The sequence below is a fragment of the Pleurodeles waltl genome, chromosome 7 (genome assembly GCF_031143425.1).
Source record: "Pleurodeles waltl isolate 20211129_DDA chromosome 7, aPleWal1.hap1.20221129, whole genome shotgun sequence".
In the NCBI taxonomy this organism is placed as follows: Eukaryota; Metazoa; Chordata; class Amphibia; order Caudata; family Salamandridae; genus Pleurodeles; species Pleurodeles waltl.
In genome coordinates this window covers 1,251,792,481-1,251,814,560 of record NC_090446.1, presented here as the reverse complement: position 1 = coordinate 1,251,814,560, position 22,080 = coordinate 1,251,792,481, and the positions used below count along the sequence as shown (strand labels likewise).

Sequence of the window (22,080 nt, the reverse complement as noted above, 5' to 3'; positions counted from 1 at the left end):
TAATAATAACACTGTTAAGTGAAATAGGTTGTATAATTGAAATATGTATTTTTCAATGACTCTGAGGTTCAAACATCTATCTCTTACTCACTTTGAAAACGCTATTTTCAGAATATTTGTTCGAAATGAGCTCGCAACTTAAAAGAGAAATTGTGGTCTTATAAAGAGCTTGTCAAGGATTATGCAATCCTGTGTTACATGGTGTGTTAGAATTTGTATACATTACTTACAGCATCCTCTGCTTGTCTCTTGTAGGCTTTCACCTTCAACTGCAACTTGTCCACCAAGTCCTGGAGTCTAAAGACATTCTTTTTATCCTCTTCAGACTGCAAGTAAAATCATAGTTCGCCATTTCAGATGGAAAAACTACATTATGTTTCCCTTATTGCCCAACAAAGAACCCAAAACACGATCTGCTGTCTATTGTATTTACCTGATAGGTGACTTCCTTGAGCCGCCTCTCATACTTGCGCATTCCTTTAATAGCTTCAGCGCCACGCTTCTGTTCTGCATCAAGCTCATTCTCCAGTTCATGCACCTGCAGGAGAACACCTTTTGTGAATTTACCATTTCATTCAGTAGTCGTGAACAGCTCGTTTGTTCTGACATAAAGTTAACATTTTATTGTAGACTTCTTTCTAGTTTTCCCATTTGACCAACTTGTCAGGACCAGGTTGTCTGTTCAACGATCTGAGAAGTTTTACATGGCTAGACATATCTTATTTAGCTGTATAGCAATGTCTACACGTGGCGCTTTGCATTCACTTACTAGAGACCTTATGAGTGCAATTAATAAAGCAACTCTTCTATATTGGTGAGTTTACTCCCCTATTTAGATTGACTTTCCACATATTTTGAAATTCTTAAAAAATCTTGACAAGATGTAATTGGTACATGCACTCAGAATTACTTATATGCATTAGCATAAGTCAATATAGCAGCTGTACATTTACATAAACATTTAGGTAAACTTTATTTACGTTTTAAATGTTTCCTTATTACACCCTCACCCTAAGAAGACAATACTTTATCCCCATGGAGAAACACATTTCTTGCACAACCCTGTGTGTCACTGAGCATCTCACCGATTGCCACAATGAATGCAGAGTGACCAATGTCCTAGACAGGAATAACATTAAGTCGTATTTAATCAGGCAATGTAGCTTTCAAAAGTGTGTGACGGTTTCCCTACTTTTCAAGCCATCAACACCCTAGAACACCCACTCAATCCCCTCTACGGATATTTACTCGTGCCATTTTACATGCGTGTGTCATTTCGTTTGTGAGTGCAAGTGCCCGTTCTGTGAAAAACAGTCATGCAAATGAGGTGTGCCCTACTTCGTGAATCGCACCCCTGGAAGTATGATAGTGAAGACTTACTTTACCTTGCTTAGACTTTCGATGTAGCCAGCATTTTTATTTATATTGCCAGCTTAAATATGTTTGTGAAAATGTTGTAGAGATATTGTGTAAGTATTACTAATAGGTGCATAGAATAATTGTTTTGGATAAGGAGGCATTGAAAAGACTGAAGGACTGAGTGGCGTCCAAGCTCAGCATGCATGCATCAGAAGTCCGTACCCTGGCTTCCAGTTTCTGAAGCTGCTTCTTGCCACCCTTCAGTGCCAGCTGCTCAGCCTCATCCAGGCGGTGCTGCAGGTCCTTCACTGTCTGATCCAAGTTCTTCTTCATCCTCTCGAGGTGGGCGCTTGTGTCCTGTTCCTTCTTCAGCTCCTCAGCCATCATGGCCGCCTGTTCATAGAAAGAAACAGCTTTAATAATTAGGTGACACGTCTTTCGTGATACAAGTGTCACTGAAAACTGGAGTGTGCTGTACCGACTTTCAACAAATTATGTAAGTAAATGTAGATGGAAGTGAAAGAGTGATGATCAGTTTACCCTACTGGCAACTGGAGTTCGTAACAGTATCTAACTTGAGATAATCTAGACTATTATTACCCAAAATATTGTCTGACAGAAATATAATTTACAAAAATGTTAACCCATTGTGTGTGGATGTTCCATTATTTAATCCAATTGACCAATATTTTTATACCCAATATTTAGGAAACAATGTTTCTGTCGTATTATATTTTTTGTGATATTTTCCTGCCATATGGATATTTTAGGGGCAAGCACACATGGTAAAGCCTGATGGGTTATCAACAGTAACCATGAGTACAACCACTGCACTGGCTCTGAGACACTGAAGCTGAAAGTGTGTTTCGGCGGTATTATAACTCATTGATAATATCTTATGTGTGAGTAGTGACAATATTCTATACTTCTTATGTACAGTTAGTGTCTCCAACAAGAATCAAATTGTCACTATCTTTCAATAGGCTTCTGAAAAAACTGTGATGTTAACCCATTGCCACAGCACAGGTTGACTAAAGTGCACCACTGTGGCGAACAGTCATCCACCAGCAACCAGAAGAAAGAGGAGGGGTCTTACCTCCTCATTCCTTCCAGCAGTAAGGCTGTCTTCACTGACAGTGTTTTCTGAAAGCCAGATGTAAGTGCTAAGTGAGCAAGTAGCTCACAGAAATAACGGGTTTCTTCTTACTCAACCTCATCTGGTCTTCTTTATATTGCTACCTACATTTTTGGGATTTTTCATGCTTTTACCATTAAACTAGGAAGCACCTTAGGAAAGTTTAATCAACAAATAATAATAAATCAGTGTAATGACAATTAACACAAATGTCTTGGTGTTGCAATGGAGACTAGGAACTCACTGGTAATGAAGGCTGGTGTGGCCCTTACTACTGCTAAAGTACAGTCACTCAAAGACATCATCTCTTCAAAACTGTGCATTATGTATCTATTCTATGTTAAAGAATACCTGCAGGTGCTAAACGTTTTGCTCAAAATCCAGCAGACGACGTTATCATATGTCAAAGATGCCAAATACCAAAGCTGAGCAATCTCAATTCCACCTCGTGTCTCCTTCATCCACCACCAGAGACACCCTGCCCATTTATGTCACACTCTCAGGCTCTTTTCTCATCCTTGTGTTCACTGTCAGTGTTTTCTATCTTTCTCTTCCTCTATCTTTCCCAAGTATATACAGGCAGCAGATGACAAATAATAGATCTTCTCTCTCTATATTGCAATTATTACTTGATGAAGACAAAAGAGCATATGCTTCCCATCTCCCTTTCCCCACAATCAATTGACTCTTCCTATTTTAGTGAAAATCTTTCTGTTGACATGAGATTGCCACTTATCTCTTCAGCCTTCCTGATTTCCAATGTCATTACATGTATACTAAAGAAAGCAATTACTTACATCTGTAATTGCCTTTTTCGCCTTTTCTTCTGCATTTCTTGACTCCTGGATGGATTCTTCTACTTCAGTCTGTAGCTGAGAAATATCAGTTTCCATCTTCTTCTTCGTATTAATGAGACTAGTGTTCTGTTGAATTAAAGGGGTTACAGTGAAAGGAAAGCGTTAGTATTACAGCATATCACACAAATAAGCATGTCTCAACACTTAGAAGCTTTCAGTTTACCTGAGTGTGTAGCAGCTGCACCCGCTCTGTAACATCCATAAGTTCCTGTTCTGCTACTTTGCGGCCACGCTCAGTCTGTTCTAGAGCAGCTCTCATCTCCTCGATTTCTGCAGCCATCAGGTTGCTTCTGCGCTCAACCATAGCTACTTGTTCTTTCAAATCTTCATTGCTTCTCAGAGCATCATCCAGGTGCAGCTGTGCATCCTTTGTGGAATGGATAAAAACAGTGTGATTTGCCATTCATTGGCAGGTGGTAGCATAGCTCAGAAAAAGCAAAGATTGCCAATTGAATTATTTACCTTGAGTTGCGCTTGCACATTCCTGAGCTGTTTTTGAGCTTCAGCAGCCTGACGGTTGGCATGTCCCAACTGGATTTCCATTTCATTGAGATCTCCTTCCATCTTTTTCTTTAGCCTGAGGGCATCATTCCTGCTCCGGATCTCAGAATCCAGGGTGCTCTGTAGGGATTCTAGGGCCCTCTGGCTGTTCCGCTTGATTTGATCGATTTCCTCATCCTTCTCTGCAATCTTTCTATCAATATCAGATTTCACCTGGTTCAGCTCCAGTTGCACACGTAAGATCTTTGCTTCTTCATGTTCTAAGGAAGCCTGAAAACATTCAGAAGTAATGCAAAACTTAAGTTAAGCTCTGCATAAAAACATAAATAGTTTTGTTCAATATAGCGTTATCTGTATGTACTTGCCTCAGCTTCTTCCAAAGCAGATTGGAGTTCGGATTTCTCTTGTTCAATTTGTTTCTTAGCTTTTTCCAATTCATGAATACTCTTGCCACCTTCAGCAACTTGTTCGGTTAGGTCAGAAATTTCCTCTATAAATGGTGTAAAAACATGCATTAGTGACTGGTATGTCATTATTAAAACTGGCCATTCTGTATATAGTCTGGGAAACGAATTACACAATGTATTTTTAAGACCAAAGCTTGTGATTTGTTTTTGATGTACACTATCAAATTCTAGAATATCATTAATATTTCAGTTATGTGAAGAATTCACAACAACATTCTATAGAAGATAAAAATACTTTCTTCTCTAGAGCCACCTTAAAATATCATGAGAAACCAAGGATATAAACGTTTATAAGATGCACACTTACATTTTGAATACATGAATCTCATTTTGATTATACAACAACCCAACTTTATAGCCTCTATGGGACTTATTCTCAGTGCACCAGGTTTCACCCTTATTCATCTTCTTGATGTACTGGAGACTGCTTCTAAAACTACCACGCTTAACAATCATAATGTACTCAGAATTCCACTTAAATCTAAATATATAACCTATGTGATGTATACAAATCCCTATTTCTGCTTGGAATACTAAAAATGTATACCCCACAGCGGCTTCCTTCTAAGCCTGCATCGTACCCCTCGTACAAAATGTCTACAATACCCTACACTAGAGACTACATCTGATATTACTGCCATCAGTACTCTTGAAGTATATGAGATGTCTTTTAATGCTTCAAATACCCTGTTGTTATTTTGTACATCAGACTCCATGATCTTAAAAATAGAGCACCATTCTTTTATTTATTCAACACAGTCTGAGTCAGGCCAAATATTTATAAACTACATGCTATGCTTTCAGAGGGTATACCAAGCTGACTTTACAAAATATATCCAAATTCATTAGAGGTTGTACCATTCAATCCTTATGCTGTGCAGAGGGCTCTACCTGAGGCACAGCTATCTAGTCATCGTGATGATGTAATTATGAAGAAGGTGGAGCAGCCCATCGTAATGATGTACATGAGGGTCTCAATGAGGTCACAACACCTTACCCGATTTACACTATTGACATCAGAACCCTGCTAGAGGACAAGACCAAACCACAAATATTGTCTCTTTTTGCAGTGGTACTACTTCAAGTGGTACAGAGCTGTTTAAAGCAGTGGCACCACTAGTCAGTAAAAGACACAAAGCACCAATCATGACAAATATCTGCATTGGTATGTCAGATCTTCAAATATGTAGACTATGGGTGAAACATTCATTTTAAGTATGTTTGTCACCCCTAGATCAGAGGGCAATATATATTATATCACGCAACCCAAAAAGGATAAGGAAACGGCTGAAATTGTACTGTAATGTATTTGGGCACTTAGTTTTAAAAATGCTACATAAATGAAATATGTATGTATGCCTACAAAGCAAGGACACCCCAGACAAATCTAGCACTTACGCTGAAGGTTTTTATTTTCTCGCTTAAGAGTCTCAAGGTGGTCCAAGGATTCCTCGTAGGCATTCTTCATTTTGAAAAGTTCGGTACTCAAGGACCGTGACTCTTTCAAAGCTGATTCAAGTTCAGCCTGGGCTTCATCATGCTTTTGTTTCCATTCTGCCAAAACCTATGGAATAATACCATTTACAAAGCATGAAATATTTACTTTGCCTTCACGTCACAATTTGTAATAGAACATGTTAATATTTCATTGAACTTGAACCCTATTATGTTTTCTCTCTGGATACCTGTGATCTCTCATACCAGGAGTCAAATAACTATTCTATTTCTTTACTACTTTTGACCCAAATGACATCTGTGTGGTCCTGAGCTTTTTACTTTGATATTGTATATAATATTTTATGTCAAGTTACAACTACGTCATTCCATATTTTTCCTCAGCTTGTATCATTTCAGGATTGTAACATGCAGAAGGACCTTATAGTGCCTTCATTGCAGTGGAAGACTACTGTTTGGGATGACTGCCTTAAAAATCTAGATGTCAGAGGGAGACACAACTTCTCAATCCTCATGTTTTTTCAAGAATTTCTTGTATTGTGTCATTGACCAGTCTGATGATGTCACCCATCTAATTGCTATTGATAAAGTGCCTTCTCTCACATTAGGAACAAAGGCAGAATTTCTGCTTCAAAACAGCATGTGCTGGAGTGAATAGTGAATACTTACCCTGGCAGACAAAGGTAGTTAGACTAATGCACCAAGAGTGCAAGGAGTTCCTTTAGCTGAGTCGGATTTCCTAAAGGTTGAAGAATAACATGTCCACTAGACCCACCCTTCGGGCTATATGAAAGAGTGTTTAAGACTTATTTATAACTTACTTAGTTAAGCACCACATTATTTGAAACAGGTATAAAATGTTGTGCATGCTATGCAGGGTGCTCTCTACCCTTCGTAAGAGCACCTTTATAGTTCCTTGTTTCAGAAGTTTGGTTACGAAGAGGAGTTCTTTCTTATGTACATGTCCATGACATGTGGACAGCTGGATTTCTTCTCCCCCTTCTCCCCCTCCAAACCATCTTCACCCTTATAATTGTCTATTCATGGTTTAGTACTGTTTCTACAAGCATCCTCCATCTACCTCCATTTGATATTCTGGCCATCTGATATTTATAAAATATGTAAATCGTGAGGTCTGAAGTCAGGACAATGATCATTAATGGTCTAGCAGAATACTAACAAGAACTTCAAACTTTGTGCTGCTGTTGGCCTCTGTTAGAGGTAGAGCCAAAATAGTTTATTGTCTATGATATGGCATGGTGTGCTAGTAGTTGGTGACTATTCAGAATTAAGTCCTGGAAACCTTATTCAATTACATAACAATTTAGAGACTATGACGTATTAGTATCCGTTTTGTAAACTTCAATACAAATTCAGTGTTTCTGGGTTTAATAAAGAACAATAAGTTGGGGGCCTTTTTTTCTAAATTACAGTTCAAAATTGGACTTCCCCTCATTAAAAGAACAGAATGTGAAACTCTGAGTTTATTCAACTAACAGACTAAAAAGATGTTTCCCTTCACAAACAAACAATGTAATCAAACAGAATAAAGTTTTGTTATAGGCGTGCCTAAACACACTGTACCAACATTTTAGAAAATGTCAGTAATGTCTAAATACAAGATAATCCACAAGGGTTTTTCCAAAGTACCTTATCAAAGTTCTTCTGCTTCTTGTCAAGAGCTGCACAGGCTGCGTTTGACCTCTCTACATCAATCATAAGATCTTCAACTTCACCCTGAAGTCGCTGCTTTGTCTTTTCCAATGAGGAACATTTAGAATTAACTGCTTCAATTTGTTCTTCTGCTTCCTGTAGACGCTGAGCAAGCTTTTTCCTAATGTGGATAAGAAGATATGGTCTGTACTATGGTGCATTTGTTCCATGATATGTATACAAGAATTCCGGGATCCATCAATGTACTTCAAAACAGTGAAAGGCACAAATACAAAAAAACAAATGTGCAGTAGCTCTTAATTGACAGCAATTTTGTCACTGAAGGCATAAGACCACATGGGATGTTGTTGGGGTTTTAGCATCAGAGATTATTTTACACAGTTTCTGGAAGTATGTCACTGACTAAGATTATTTCTTAAATTTCTGCATTTCAGTAATACATTTAAATATATTTGGTTACAAAAAAAAGTTTCTCAATCCTCAAAGCTTAGAAATCACCCATAGTGGTTCTAGAAAAGATTCTATGTATTGTTGACATAAATATATTTAATTAAATCAACAATATCTAAAAACGCTGGTGTGGAGCCTGTATTGTCAAGGCCCAAGAAGTTTCTTTTTAGTCAAAATAGATTTTGTGATTGAGAATAAATTCTTGAAAATAATTTAGTAAATGTATCTAAAGAAGAAATGTTAGCGCTAGGACTAAAATGGCCATTTATTATATTCAGCATCATTAAGGTAAGTACATGTCATATGGTTATATATCTTTGCTTCAATTAAGAACATTTTCCTTGTGTTTGTAATTCTCGCATGTCTTAATACAGTTACACACAAGACATTAATAGACATACATAAAACATATTTGTTTGAATTTAGGTCCTGAAAATAAAGTCTGTTTAATTTGGATCCAATTCAAAAAGAATTTCTCTGAAGCAAACTATGAAATCCTTGGGTGTCTCTGTATTGCATCATCTGTATATCCATAATTATACTGTGGCGCAAAAGGTTTTGCACTGAACGAAGCATAAATGTTCTTTCAGCATCTCTAAGATACTCATATGCAAAAGGAATTGACAAACATTTCTTTGAGTGGATCTCAAAAATCATCCAGGCATCTCCAGATTTGATCTAGTGCAATTCATTGTGAATATTGTAAAGTGCTCTGGTTGTTCTCAACTATAACCCAATTGATTTTCTGTAAGTACGTATACAAAGAGCAATGTAAGCTATTGCAGATGTCACCAAAACCTACTTGGCCTCTTCCAGCTCCTCGGTGCGCTGGATGGCATCTGTTTCATACTTGGTCCTCCACTGAGCAACCTCACTGTTGGCCTTGGACAATGCACGTTGCAGCTCAGCCTTGGCCTCCTGCTCCTCTTCATATTGCTCGCGCAGTAAGTCACAGTCATGACGAGCAGACTGCAAGCCATGGGCAAGTGCATTCTTGGCCTAAAATATATCACATAAATGTGTTTTTTTTTTCAAAAATATTCACAGGAGTCACCATCATGGTTCTTTTGAGAAAACAACAACAGTGTGCAGTACAAGTCAAGAATGAAAAACTTGGGAATGTCAATGTGTTCAGCTTGTTATAGTAGCTGACATCAACCTCTACCTACCACAGTCCAGATCATAAAGTGAAAAAACGGACCATTTTCAATGATTAAAACATTGGAATATACAGTACTGTTCACGGGGATAGGTGCCATTTTCCGCGCATTATATATGCAATTATGATTACATCTTATTTAAGAAATTAATATAATGCTAGAAATGCACCCAAAAGAAGTGAACAATCATCTTAGAAAGTCTCTTATTCAATTTCATAATTATTTTCATTGTAGCCTGCTTACGGCTGAGCATTGTAGACAAATTCGCACTAAAGGCACTCAATGTTTTTTAGCACTAAGGCTTCTACTAACGTAGACTTGCCGGGCGCTCTCTTCCCCGGTAGGAGTCATGGAGATCACACGCCAAACTGCGTTATATATACTCACTCACTTTTATTTCATTCAGTTTTATGATATACAACATTGCACTACGTTATGCTAGCATGAAGAAAGGCTCTGCGTCGGAAAGGATAAGTGACTGACTCAGAAAAAGTAGCTCGGCTGCCTATTAATGTGGAGTGCAAAATACCGAACTGGGTTCACTTATTGCGTGTTGTGGCTGTGTACCTTGCTATCAACATCAAAAACATTAGTTTCCTGCTCACTCAAATCTTTCACGCTTGTGCCAGAGACACTGCATTTATGCTTGGACCTGCATTTACCGACCCCTCAGTGTCTGTGTTTAAATGACCCAGAGTCACTGTGGGGAGCACGTGTAAGTGGTTCTTATAGAACATGGCAATGTATGGCTGAACAAGCAATCTAGCAATAACTGGCCACTAGGTGTTATATGGTTCTTTCCCATTCTTTCACCCTACTTTTGCTTAAATGAATTTCAATCCGAAGAAGAAAGAGAAGTGAACAGGCTTTTCCTGAAGGTCGCCAATGACAATGAACGGCTCACCCACTGATAAACGCGGGAAAATATTCACAGGTAGTTACAAGGAACAGCTCGCTGGTAGACAATTATGAATTAACATGGAACAAGGTTAAGGTGCTCAGAATAAGAATATACATAACTGCAATTTTATACAGTGTTAAATCAGTTACCTTCACTTCTTCTTCCAGATGTCTCTTCAGCTCTTCTAGTTGCTGGGTGAAGGCTTGCTTGCCTCTACTTAACTGAGATACTAAGGACTCTTTCTCTTCTAGTTGCCGACTAAATTCGCCTAGAAGCAGATTTGCCACACAATCAGCACTTTTTCACTTCAGTTGTGCACATAAAATGGAAATGCACACATGCCCTTTATTTACTGACCATTCTCTGTTGACAGGCGAGCTTTCTGGGTATTTAAATCATTAATTTGACGCTGATGTTCTTCATCTTTTGACTTAATTTCAGAAAACTGGTCCTCTAGAGTTCTGCACATTTTTTCCAGATTAGCCTTTATTTTGAAACAAAATGAGAAGGGTTTAGATAAACATGTTGCACACCTGTAGTAAGAAATTTATAATATTCTATGGGATTCAGAGACAAAAAGTACCTTGGTTTTAGAGACAGACTCCATGTTACTTGCTAGGTCATCGATCTCCATCTTCAGTTCACTCTTCTCCTTCTCCAGCTTCTGTTTCACTCTCTGCAGGTTATCAATTTGTTCCCCAAGTTCTGCTAAAGTGTCTGCGTGCTTCTTGCGCAGAGCGGCTGCTGTAGCTTCATGCTGCAGAGTTGACTCTTCCAAGTCACGGCGCATTTTCTGGAACTCTGCTTCTCGCTTCTTGTTCATCTCAATCTGAACTGAGGTGGCCCCACCTGCTTCCTCCAGCCTCTCGCTGATCTCTTCAAGTTCTCTGGAGAGATCAGATCTCTGCTTCTCTGTTTTAGCTCGAGATGCTCGTTCTGCTTCTATCTCCTCTTCAAGTTCTTCAATACGAGCCTAGAATTCGCAATTTAAAAATTACCCACATGGCATTTGTAATTAACAAATACTCAATAAAACTCAAAAAAGCTTGTTGACACATCTCTAAAAACCTAAAATTTCTATTTGTAAATGAGGTAAAAAGGGTTACTCAAAATGTCACAGGCACATACTTACACTAATGTGCACACACATGTAAAATGTTGGTATTTCTTCTGCTGCTAATACAGCACAATTTCCAAGTTTGCCTAAAGGTTGGAGTAAATATTGCCCCTCTCACTTTAATATTATAAATGGATGTAAGCATGCATCCATAGAATTACCTGCAATTCCTTAATCTTCTTCTGTGATTGAGCCCCTAGTACCTGTTCATCTTCAATCCTGCTTAGGAACTGACTAATTTCAAACTCCTTCCTGTTTCAGGGGAAAACAAATACGAATGTGTGTAGTTATTGCAAAGTAAACATGCTGTCTAACGGATGTTTATCTATCACTGGCCTGTGTACCTTCTAGATCATAAAATGTACCATTATCCCCTTGAAAAGGTCTGAGACTCAGATGGTATGTTCACACCAATATGTTCCACCATAACTAGTAATATGTTCCTTTAAAAAAATAAACTATGATTTAGTCATCACCTGTCAGACTGTAGGAATTGCCATTTATTCTACTAGCCCAAATCACCACCACCAGAATACAACAGCTGGCATATTTCCTTCACACTGTCAATGCCAAAGCAACATCATATTTTTATGTTTTTACTTTTTGTTCTTTTCGTCCAGTTGCTGCTTGTCGTTTTCCATATCCATTAAAGACTCCTGAGCAAGTTTTAGGTCACCTTCAAGCTTCCTTTTTGATCTTTCAAGGTCCATGCGCAACTTTTTCTCTTGTTCCAGAGATCCCTCAAGCTAACAAAACATGAAAAACACAAAATCTCATCATTCTGGCCTATATGATATAGACTTTAGTCAAGTGCCACTGTTAGTACAGTATGTGTCTTACATCATCCACTTGCTGCTCCAATTTAGTTTTTGCTTTTGTTAGGGTATTGACTTTATCTTCCTCAGCTTGTAGATCATCCAGAGTCTGCTGGTGGGCTTCTTGAAGAGCCTTTTTCTCTTTGGTGAGTTTGGCAATGTTTTCATCCAGGCCAGCCATTTCTTCGGTAAGATTTTTGACCTAAATATAATAGAGGGGTTTGCTTGTGTACTCACATTTTAAAATACAAGTACTATATGTCTTGTATTTACTGTTTATTAGTGTGTCGTCTACAACTCCTGAAAAGAATTGTACCTACAAATGTGCATAGACATGGCTTTTCATTTGTAGTTAAGCAGAATGTAGGAGCATGTTTTCTAACTGCAAGGGCAAGATATGTTTTGGCTACCAGCATACATTTAAGGGATATGTGGTGGCACAATTGGCATAATACATGGGAAAGTAATTGAAATAAGCAAATGAGCTTGATGTTTTTATGTTAAATGTAATTATTGACTGAGGAACACCAACCTAATGATTTAATAGTGTACCACATACAAATCTTGTTTGACCACATGTCTAGATATCACCAATTCGACAGATCATTTCTAATGATATTAATACATGCCCAATATATGTATGTGGAAGGAAAAGGAAAAGGTGGCATGAACATGGCTCAAGGAAATATTGATTACAGTTTTGCATTTCAGGAATAAGACAAAAGAACATTTTCATGTGTCATTTCTCTTTAAAACAATGTGTCTATGTTTCTGTAGCACATGGTGTTCATAATAGATAAACAAATTCTGATGAGACATCTGTATTGTAATATTCCTTACCTTATTCTCAGTGGCATGTTTCTCCTTTTCTACTTTGGCCAGTGTCAGTTCAAGGTCATCAATGTCTTTCTTCAGTTCGGAGCATTCATCCTCAAGCTTCCTTTTCTTGGCTGTTAGTTCAGCATTGGATTCTTCTTCATCCTCAAGCCTTTCAGTAATTTCCTTGATTTTGCCTTCAAGACTAATCTTACTTTTAATGAGTTGCTCACATCTCTCCTCCGCATCAGACAGATTTTCTGATTCCTTTTACATGTAAAACACATATTTAAAATATCAGATTGAAAATGTAATGTTGAATTTACAAACATCTAAAGTATCAAACATAACATTTTATGTGATTGATTGTATCTTTTGGTGGATCCTGAAGCAACAGATATACGTCCACATGTTGTGGTGAGAGTTGTTGAAATTAGACTCTGTCTTAACTTTATTTTATTTTCTCATCATATCACTCTTTACGTAACACAGGTGCTTCCCCAAAGCTACCTTCCCGAAGATTTAATTAGCTGTCAATTTCCTATACCTATTCATATTTCCTATACCGATTCCTATTCCTATTGCCTACAATTCACAATGTATCCTCCCACAGTTCACACTGAGCCCTTCTAGGTTTGCCCAGTCTTCTGTGACACAGCAGAAATAATATACACTCTCTATATGAAATACCAGGCACTAAAAGCATCAAACAAGTTAGGGCATTATACTGCAAGAATTGTTTTTAAAAGGAAAAACTACAAAAAGGTCAACAGCAGCTTAAATTACCTTACTGTGCATCAAATTACTTTTTTGTTGCCCTTAGTGATATACACATGTTTAACATACCACCCTCCATCTTCATACATGTGTACCACAGATACATGACCAAATTTCCTGAAGTAGACTAGACATTCATGCTCTGACTCTGCTGATTCATTATGCATTCTGGACATTTCATTCTTTGAAAAATCAACTACATTGAGTAATTCCCAACTGGTGCTGCATTTTACACAAATGTTGACTGTTACAATATCATTGACAACAATATTGTTGAACATAAATAATGTGTTGTAAATAATATTTACAAAAATATTGTCTCATTGGGTGCAGATTTTCTACTAACTGACTCTAGTAGGGTGATATTTTTCTAAACAATATTTGTCAGAATATATTCAATTCATAACATTCTGGAACTGTAGCAAAAGCTGTAAGGCTAATGCATGTAATAGGAATAGAATTCTGTATTGCAGTGCTTTTGGGTCCTTCGAAACATGCAATGAATAATAATAGAGAAGTAATGCGTAAGGTCAATGTATAAATGGAGCTGCTAAAAGAACTTCAATGCATCATCCAAAAGTCTGCATTTACATCCTATCTTCATAGAAAGTAAATGTGTGCATTGCTCCTAAGACATATGAGCCCAATTAGACTAATGCCCTGGTTGATCTGGCTAAACTGTGGGTCCCCTGCTGTCAACTAAAAGGCACTTTGGCACAGATGGGCTTAATTTAGAAGGCAATGTGTAAAGTATTTGTGCAATAAATCATACAGTAACACAGTGACAAAATGCAGGTATGCAGAGGATCACTTTAGAGGCCAATATTTACAGCTGCAAACAAGAAGCTCCAAAGATTGAAGCCCTTGTCAATTAATGTCAAATAATTCCTTATAGCAATTGTCAGTCATAGGCATATGCTACGTTTCTTCTTTGCAATTCATTTATAATAAACACACCCTTCATTAAAAAGTAGTCAAATGAATATTAGTGCGCCTGGATTAATTTGAGGTCCAGAGAGAAATCAAGGTTAGCTTTTTACAGTCACTTACTGATTGGACTTGAAGAAGCAGGTCATTCTTTTCCTGCGTAACGGCAACCATTTTCTCTTCCAGTTCTTTCCTTTTAGCCTCGGATTTAGCCAGGCTTTCTTTGGTTTTCTCAAATTCTTCCTTCATATTGGCCATCTCTTTCTCAGATTCTGCACTCTTCAGGAGGGGCTTAATCTTGAAGTACAGCTTCATCCATGACCAATGTTTGACGTTCATGAAAGAGCGGACGTTGTACTGAATGGTGAAGATGGACTCCCTGAGAGTTTATAACATAAATTGAACAAGTAGGTATTTATGTAAAATGCACAGGCAAGTATCCTACCAAGTTATTGTTAAAAGTTTATATTCACGTTAATATGCACTTAAAAGGTATGTAAAGTTACATTTACACAACGTTTCACCTTCAATGCACAGTGTGTATACTAGTCTCCATTTACTGATCACTGTTAAATAGCTTTTTTCTACTCTAACACAGAAATATGTGAAACAAGATAATAAATATTCTTCAGTATGTCAATCCTTCTGGATTCTAGTTTATGTTACAAACATGGGCAAATGCTCTTCTGAAAACTTCACCCTTATCAAGTGAACTCTGTCCACATATGATTTTCCTGTTACTCCTGACTCTGCTTGCATTGAAACTGTTGCCTTTGTCCAAGGGAAGAGGTGAACATAGGTTATTTTCTCACACTGTCTTCCTTAGGGATTAACAGGCTAATGTCTGGTGGGGTGGTACAACCCAAGGAAATCCATTGGAGATGCAGCACTCACTGGTAGAGAGTGCACAGAACAGCAGGGAAATTTAATGAAAATTCTGAAGTGCCGAGAAATATATTATATTAAATTGTATGCATATATGAAACATGCATGTGGAAGGAAGTCAGTCAATGACAGCACAAACGTCTCATGCCAGTACTCATTTTGATGGCTAGATTCATGAAGTGGCTTGAGCTGTGTTCTACCATTTGGAATGAACTGGGAATATACTGTAATTCACTCAAAATGAACACAGTTTGAAACTATTGCTTAACATTTGCTTGTCACAGTTGAAAATTGCTGAGCATTTCAAGGTTATCAGTTTGTGTCCTAGAAATTCCATTAATTCATCATTCTTTCAGTAATGCATTAATTCATTCAGCCTATCCCCATTTCCCATTCAAAAGCATTTATAGCACATGATTAATGGACTATAACAGAATGTATACACAGAAGCTATTCTTAAGGTTACAGGCAGGGCTACCTTACACCAGTTGCCTAGAAAGTATTCACTGTCCTCTTATTTGTCCAACAAGTAATAGTTGCACTTTTTATGCAGCACTGAAATTAATTATAGATCTTTGAAAAAGAGTCTAAAAGTGAGCTTTGATGATGGGAAATCATATCTTTACTGTATCTTTGTTTTTCTCCTGTAGCAATTTAACAAATGTAGTTATGTTTTGAGATTAGGGTTCAGGGAGCATTGTAACTATGATATTATATTAAACCTGAGCAATGAGACGTGCATGCCAGTTGGTGGGGGAGGGAAGCTCTGAGATAAGTAGGAATGTTCCTGCTAATGTATTTTACTTGACAGTTTGATTTTATGGGAAAAACTGATCTTTTTGTTCTCAATGTGTATTGCTTATGAAATTATTGAAATAAAGGGCAACACTTACAAAAATACTTATTGAATCACTAATACTATGTAGGGTGGTATTTATTACATGTAATGTCCCTTTATCTAAACATGCAATATATATGTATTTTGCCTGTCAGTATCCCATGGATTTGGTGCTGGCATTGTGATATTAGTGACATAAAAGGCATAAAAGGCATACCCTTCTGGATGTGAGGAATATGAAAGGTCAGACAGTTGTACAAGGTTGTGACCCTATCAGTTAGTGTACCTCTGTGCAATGTAGGTGCATGAGGGCTGAATCTATGCCTGATACAGTATAGCCAAAGATTAAATTAATTATTTCAGTTTGATTCATTGTATAATATACATGGGTATCTTGAAACTTTTATATGGATCCAACCCTTTTGGACCTACGCTGGACACTCCTGATTTAGTCTATGTAAATACAACATACATTGCATTTGACTCCGGTATACAGAGCTTGGTTCCATGCAGGAAAACAGTTTTCATGATATCATCCAGTACTCACCTCCTTTCCATCATCTTTTGGAATTCTACTCTCATGAGGAAGCCACGGCACATAGCCTGAGTACGAGTGATCAACTGGGCTAAGCGGTCATCCCTCATCTCTTCAAGGACACCCAAAATGCCAGCCTTGAAGAAAACCTGTTGTGCAAGGTGGAAGGTTGGGTAACAGCATATACAAAAGACAGTGGTAGTGAATCTAAGTCACACCTTGAAACCATAAGGACAGTAGGTATGTAAATAATGGGCATATAAAGACTTGCTAAGTCATCAATTTTACTAATTAATATACACATTGATTGGTTGTTTAAAAAAAGAATATTATATAGTGTGATGCAATAATTCTGTGCAACAGAAATACAAACACAAAAGGCAAAGTGAATGCTGATGTAGGTAATGTAAGTTACCACCAAGAAAGCAAGTAGTGCATTTCTAATTTTATTGTGACACGATTATCCCATAGCATCAGTACCCATCTGCAGAAGTCGGTGACTCTGTCCACCAGAGATCAGCGTGTTTTTCACCATGTTTGGTGCATCTTTCCCCTACACATAACTATCAGACAAACAGATACATTCTAAAAAGGCTTCAATTTTATCTAGCATGTAGAAGACTTGCAGTTTCGTGCAAGGTGAGTGAAAGGGTATGTTTCTCCACTGCCAAAGACTGTGGTATATCAAGGATGCCTTTTATGGGTCATAGTCGGAGGACATAATATTGCAGCAATCCATTGCTCACTAAACATGATGCTTAACAAATTCATAGTTATTTAGCAACATTAAATGATGTTACAAATCACTTTGGTTGGCTTCTAATGAAGCTAGCTTCTAAAATAAAATATGTGGAAGTACATTATTGACCTTTTGAACCCAAAGCAATGTAGACCAATGATCGATGACTGTGATTTAATTAAATGATTTATAAAGAAATTAACAAAAATTTAAGATATGTGACATCAATGTATCTGCAATTCAAGCACACTTGGTTATCTGCTTGCAAAATATTTATGTATAATAAAATGCTAAAGTATTATAGCACTTAGAATTTATTTTGCAAACATTCTATCTATGTATATTTACAGAATATGAGATAAAACAATAATAAAAACAACTTACCTTAGTATGCCCAAATTTGTACTGAGTATGGTCAATATCTATAGATCCAAGAAGCTTCTCTGATGCTTTCTTGCTGTCAATGAACTGACCTTCAGGAATAGCACTTGCATTTAAAATCTTGTACCTGAAATTGAGTAAGAGATAGATCAATGTTTTTGTTCATAATTATTGGAGCGGATTAACCAGGTCATATCAGCATTAATCTGCATTCTGATAAATAAAGAAGCTGTATGACTGGCCAGGCCCTGTGCTTCCCCATTTATGTTCAGGGAAAGTATAACTTTGACCAAACTGAACACATAGCAATCCTTAAATCCATATACACCAATGTATATCCACCAAAGACAATCCAGAGTAATGTGATGAAAACATGGTGGCAAGTGGAAATATCATCTACTCAACAAGAAAAATATATTTTATCTCATTAGTGGCCCAGATGAAAATTTCCACAGCCCTACATCACTAGGTATGTGGGCATGTTTGCACATTTTGATAATATGTTTCCAATTAGGTTAGACACACACTATGATTATAATCTAAATTTTTAATCCATTTTTGATTTACCGAAACTTTTGTTTTGCTTGCCAGTAGATCAATAGATGAAAGCACCCTTTTGAGGTTTCTATACACTTTTCATGTAGACTTTTTCTATTAATATTTGATATTTGAATAATACTTAAGCTGTAGGTTATCTAGGTTATACATATGTTCTTGTGGGTACCATGCCTGTAGGAAGTTGTTGTTATGTCTGATCAGTTTCTCTTCAAAAGATAAATGTGACTTCAATATGTGCTGTCTTATTTTTCAACTGATGTTGGCATTAAATATGTGGAAGGGTAAAACCCATCTAGATTGAACATTAGAAGTGATATATGACAATGGCAGAGAAATCCACTGATGTACAAAGTTGTGCGTATGTAACATGTACCGTTGCTTGAAGTCAGCATATAGAATTCTGCTTGGGAATCCTTTTCTGCAAATTCTGATACCTTCCAACACCCCATTACACCTCAGCTGGTGGATAACCAAATGATGATCCATGGCACCTTAAATAAATCCAAACAAAAAAGTGTTTTAAAGCTAAAAGTGCACATCATCACATTTAAACGTACTGAATTAAGTATATCAGCACACTTGCATTCTAAACACATAAATCATTTATTTTATTTATTCTGTTATATTGATAAATCTTAAGAATATTATACAAAACCTGATTCACAGAGCAATTTTGACCATGAATATATGTTATTCATATATACTATTCGTTGCAGAATAATTACATTTGCAATACATAAAAGGATACTAAGCAAGAGTAAATTCATTTATTTCTATGTAGGTGTACACCATGACTGAGTGTATGAATGAAGGATTTATAATCTTCCAAAAAATCTCTTGAAGTGGCTTCAATACAAATTGCCAAGTTCAGTGTTCACTTACCAGGTGTCTTTGTTTCATTGGGGATGAGACAACGCACAAAGTGGGGGTGGGTGCTTCTCAGGTTGGACATCAGTTTGTTCAAGTTTTCCTGTGGTTAAATAAATTAATTATGGTTGCATTCCTTTCACTACATATTTAAACAAAAAATAAATCTGTGAACATGGCTTACCCTGAACAAAGCAGACACGGTCTGGAAAGAACCACCCTTCTTTTTGCCAGCTTTCTTGCCACTGGTTTCTTATTTGAAAAGAGGAATAAGTTAAAAAAACTGACTCGGCAATTTATGGTTGCAAACAGTAGTAAGTAAATAAAAAGTATGTCCCACGGTTTTCCATTGAATGTTCTGTTTCTTTATTACTACACCACCTTTTAACATTGCTGATATATTTCTAAGACCTTCACTCAAAGGATTTAGGCATAATTGTGTGGTAATACCACCCTTAAAAATGGAGCTACCAGAGGTTAGGTATCTCACATGTGCAGCATTACCTACTGATTCCTAATGCCATAGATCAGAAAGGGCGATCACACAGTAACACTGGAACTAATCACCCTTTCAGAGGTGTCAGACTCAGAATATTGCTTTTTTTCCCTTACTCGGTCTGACATTGTTGGAGTTTATGTGGTAACATCTGTGTTGTGAGAAACTGCATGGTCAATGTAACCTTTGTGTCTACATTTTAATTCTGATTTGGGTTCATTATTACTATAGCCTTCAGAATGTAGCCTATGTTTTCTAAAGTGCGAGAACATATCACGAAAAGTGTGTACCTTACTGCCTTGACAAGTATTGTAATTTGGGTATAGGTGTTTGGGTGACGGAGGGCAAGTGATTTTTCCACATTTATTATTTGTAGAACTTTTATTCATCAGGGCTCACTCGAATCCCGGGTATTCATGTTGAAAGCTTTGTAGACATTTGTTGATGATTTTTTTATGTATTCATTTATTAAGAAAAATGGCTTGAATATTTGAGTTTGTGTGCTTTGGTCTTATTCAGGTGTCTCTTCTCTTACTATCTCCTAGGGGTTCAATAGCTTTTGCAATGACTGCTACTGTAGTTCTTTTGTTGCAGGTAATATACACACACAGATATTCATTATATCTTACATAGGGCACTAAACTTCACAAAAATAAGGATGAACACAAATACCTATGACGAGGTGTAAGACCAAAACCATTGTTAGCCATAAGGCCTGGCCTCAAAAGTACCAGAAAATCAGAAACTGACTACAATTATCATGGTAGGTCTAAACAAGAAGAGGGTGCTACAACAAAGTGAGTCAACAGAAAGGAAAAACGAGCAAAGATATTTAGGCAAGAGGGAAAAGGAAACCCAGAAATTGGTCTTAGAAAGCAATGAGTACACAAAGAATGTATTGCTGGTTAGAGATCAGAGAAATATGAATTACTCAATCATATTTTGAAATACAGTTGCATTATTGAAATGTAAGTTTTATTTGCATGAGTTGTATTTCATTGCATTCGTTCAGTGCCCTTACTTTTTGTAATTCTAATTAGTTAAAGAAGTCCCTGATTCTATTGTTTTCAATGACACAAGTAGTATGGCATCTTTGTATTGGTTAAAGCAGTATTGCCATCACTAACTAATTATACTTATGAATCTTCACAATTATATAACAATACATATGGGAGTGGGTTTGTGTCCACTACGCTAAATAAATGAATGTAATATTAACCATCTATGCCTTCTTTGCAGATTGGTCTTGAAAACAGATGGGCTTTCACATTGTCAGTTATTTTAATAGTTGCAAAAGACCCTTCAAAGACATTGTGCATGTGATAGCAGGGTATTCATGATATGTCACTTCACCTGTCAGATTTGTTGAAAATGTAATTGGTTATATTGTATTGAGTAGCAGTCTTGCATTATATTTAATTATATGAGATGTTCACTGTGCCCTAGAAATATTTACCATATGATCAACCCCCCTAGGCAGGGGCCATCACTGGTCTTGCAGCATAAACATGTTCTGTCTGTTTCATTAACCTTCCTCCATCAATCACCTGCTACAGGTTATTCAGACCTTGCTAGGTGAGACCTGCACAATTCTAACTTTTCATCCACAAATGAGAACTCAGATCAGATAGATAGATAGATAAATAAATAGATAGATAGAAAGATAGATAGATAGATAGATAGATAGATAGATAGATAGATAGATAGATAGATAGATAGATAGATAGATAGATAGATAGATAGATTTGGTCTGCAATGGTACCTGCTTCAGCACCATAAGAAGTGTAGAGTAAGGATAAGAGCTTCACAGATGCTTTCTGGTACAGTTGAATGACAGAGTCGTTCAGTGGATCCTTGTTCTTCTCAAGCCAGCCAGTGATGTTGTAGTCCACTGTGCCTGCATAGTGCACAAGTGCGAAGTGGGCTTCTGCTTTGCCTTTCGTGGGCTTGGGCTTCTGGAAATTGTTGCATTTGCCCAGATGCTGGTCATAGAGCTTGTTTTTGAAGGAAGTGTCTGTTGCCTTGGGAAACATGCACTCCTCTTCCAGAATAGAGAAGATGCCCATTGGCTGACAGAGGAGCAAATATAAATGTGATGGTTAGGTATCAGATTGATTGCACAAATAGCTTAAATAGCATGACAACAGAGCTTAGTGAAGTGAACTTCCTGTAATTTGTAAGAGGGTCTGTCTTTATTACCAGCCAGTATAGTGTAGTCCTGAATATGAAAAGCTACAACCAGTGATCTATACTGAACAGATGGAAGTGATAAAAGGTACTGACGGAGGCAACAAGGGAGTGTGCTGCACTGTATGCTTCACAGAGAGTTAGTGTCACTGTATCAATAGATAATTCTACAACCCAACCTTG

At 37.2% G+C, this 22,080-nt stretch overlaps 1 protein-coding gene across 1 annotated transcript in view; it reads right to left on the bottom strand.

The window, feature by feature from the left end:
* Positions 1-22,080, bottom strand: part of LOC138246135 (myosin-1B-like) — a 36,280-nt gene that overhangs the window by 1,424 nt on the left and 12,776 nt on the right. Inside the window, exons 16-39 of the mRNA XM_069200406.1 lie at positions 21,473-21,779; positions 19,399-19,466; positions 19,230-19,317; positions 18,721-18,838; positions 17,793-17,916; positions 16,682-16,818; positions 14,535-14,790; positions 12,732-12,974; positions 11,917-12,093; positions 11,677-11,822; positions 11,238-11,328; positions 10,543-10,932; positions 10,317-10,443; positions 10,109-10,227; positions 8,701-8,897; positions 7,425-7,608; positions 5,718-5,883; positions 4,218-4,342; positions 3,814-4,122; positions 3,515-3,718; positions 3,292-3,417; positions 1,582-1,752; positions 434-538; positions 231-326 (exon numbers count right to left, since the gene is read on the bottom strand). Coding sequence (XP_069056507.1) covers positions 231-326; positions 434-538; positions 1,582-1,752; positions 3,292-3,417; positions 3,515-3,718; positions 3,814-4,122; positions 4,218-4,342; positions 5,718-5,883; positions 7,425-7,608; positions 8,701-8,897; positions 10,109-10,227; positions 10,317-10,443; positions 10,543-10,932; positions 11,238-11,328; positions 11,677-11,822; positions 11,917-12,093; positions 12,732-12,974; positions 14,535-14,790; positions 16,682-16,818; positions 17,793-17,916; positions 18,721-18,838; positions 19,230-19,317; positions 19,399-19,466; positions 21,473-21,779 — 4,074 coding nt within the window. The remainder of the gene's footprint in view (positions 1-230; positions 327-433; positions 539-1,581; positions 1,753-3,291; positions 3,418-3,514; positions 3,719-3,813; positions 4,123-4,217; positions 4,343-5,717; positions 5,884-7,424; positions 7,609-8,700; positions 8,898-10,108; positions 10,228-10,316; positions 10,444-10,542; positions 10,933-11,237; positions 11,329-11,676; positions 11,823-11,916; positions 12,094-12,731; positions 12,975-14,534; positions 14,791-16,681; positions 16,819-17,792; positions 17,917-18,720; positions 18,839-19,229; positions 19,318-19,398; positions 19,467-21,472; positions 21,780-22,080) is intronic.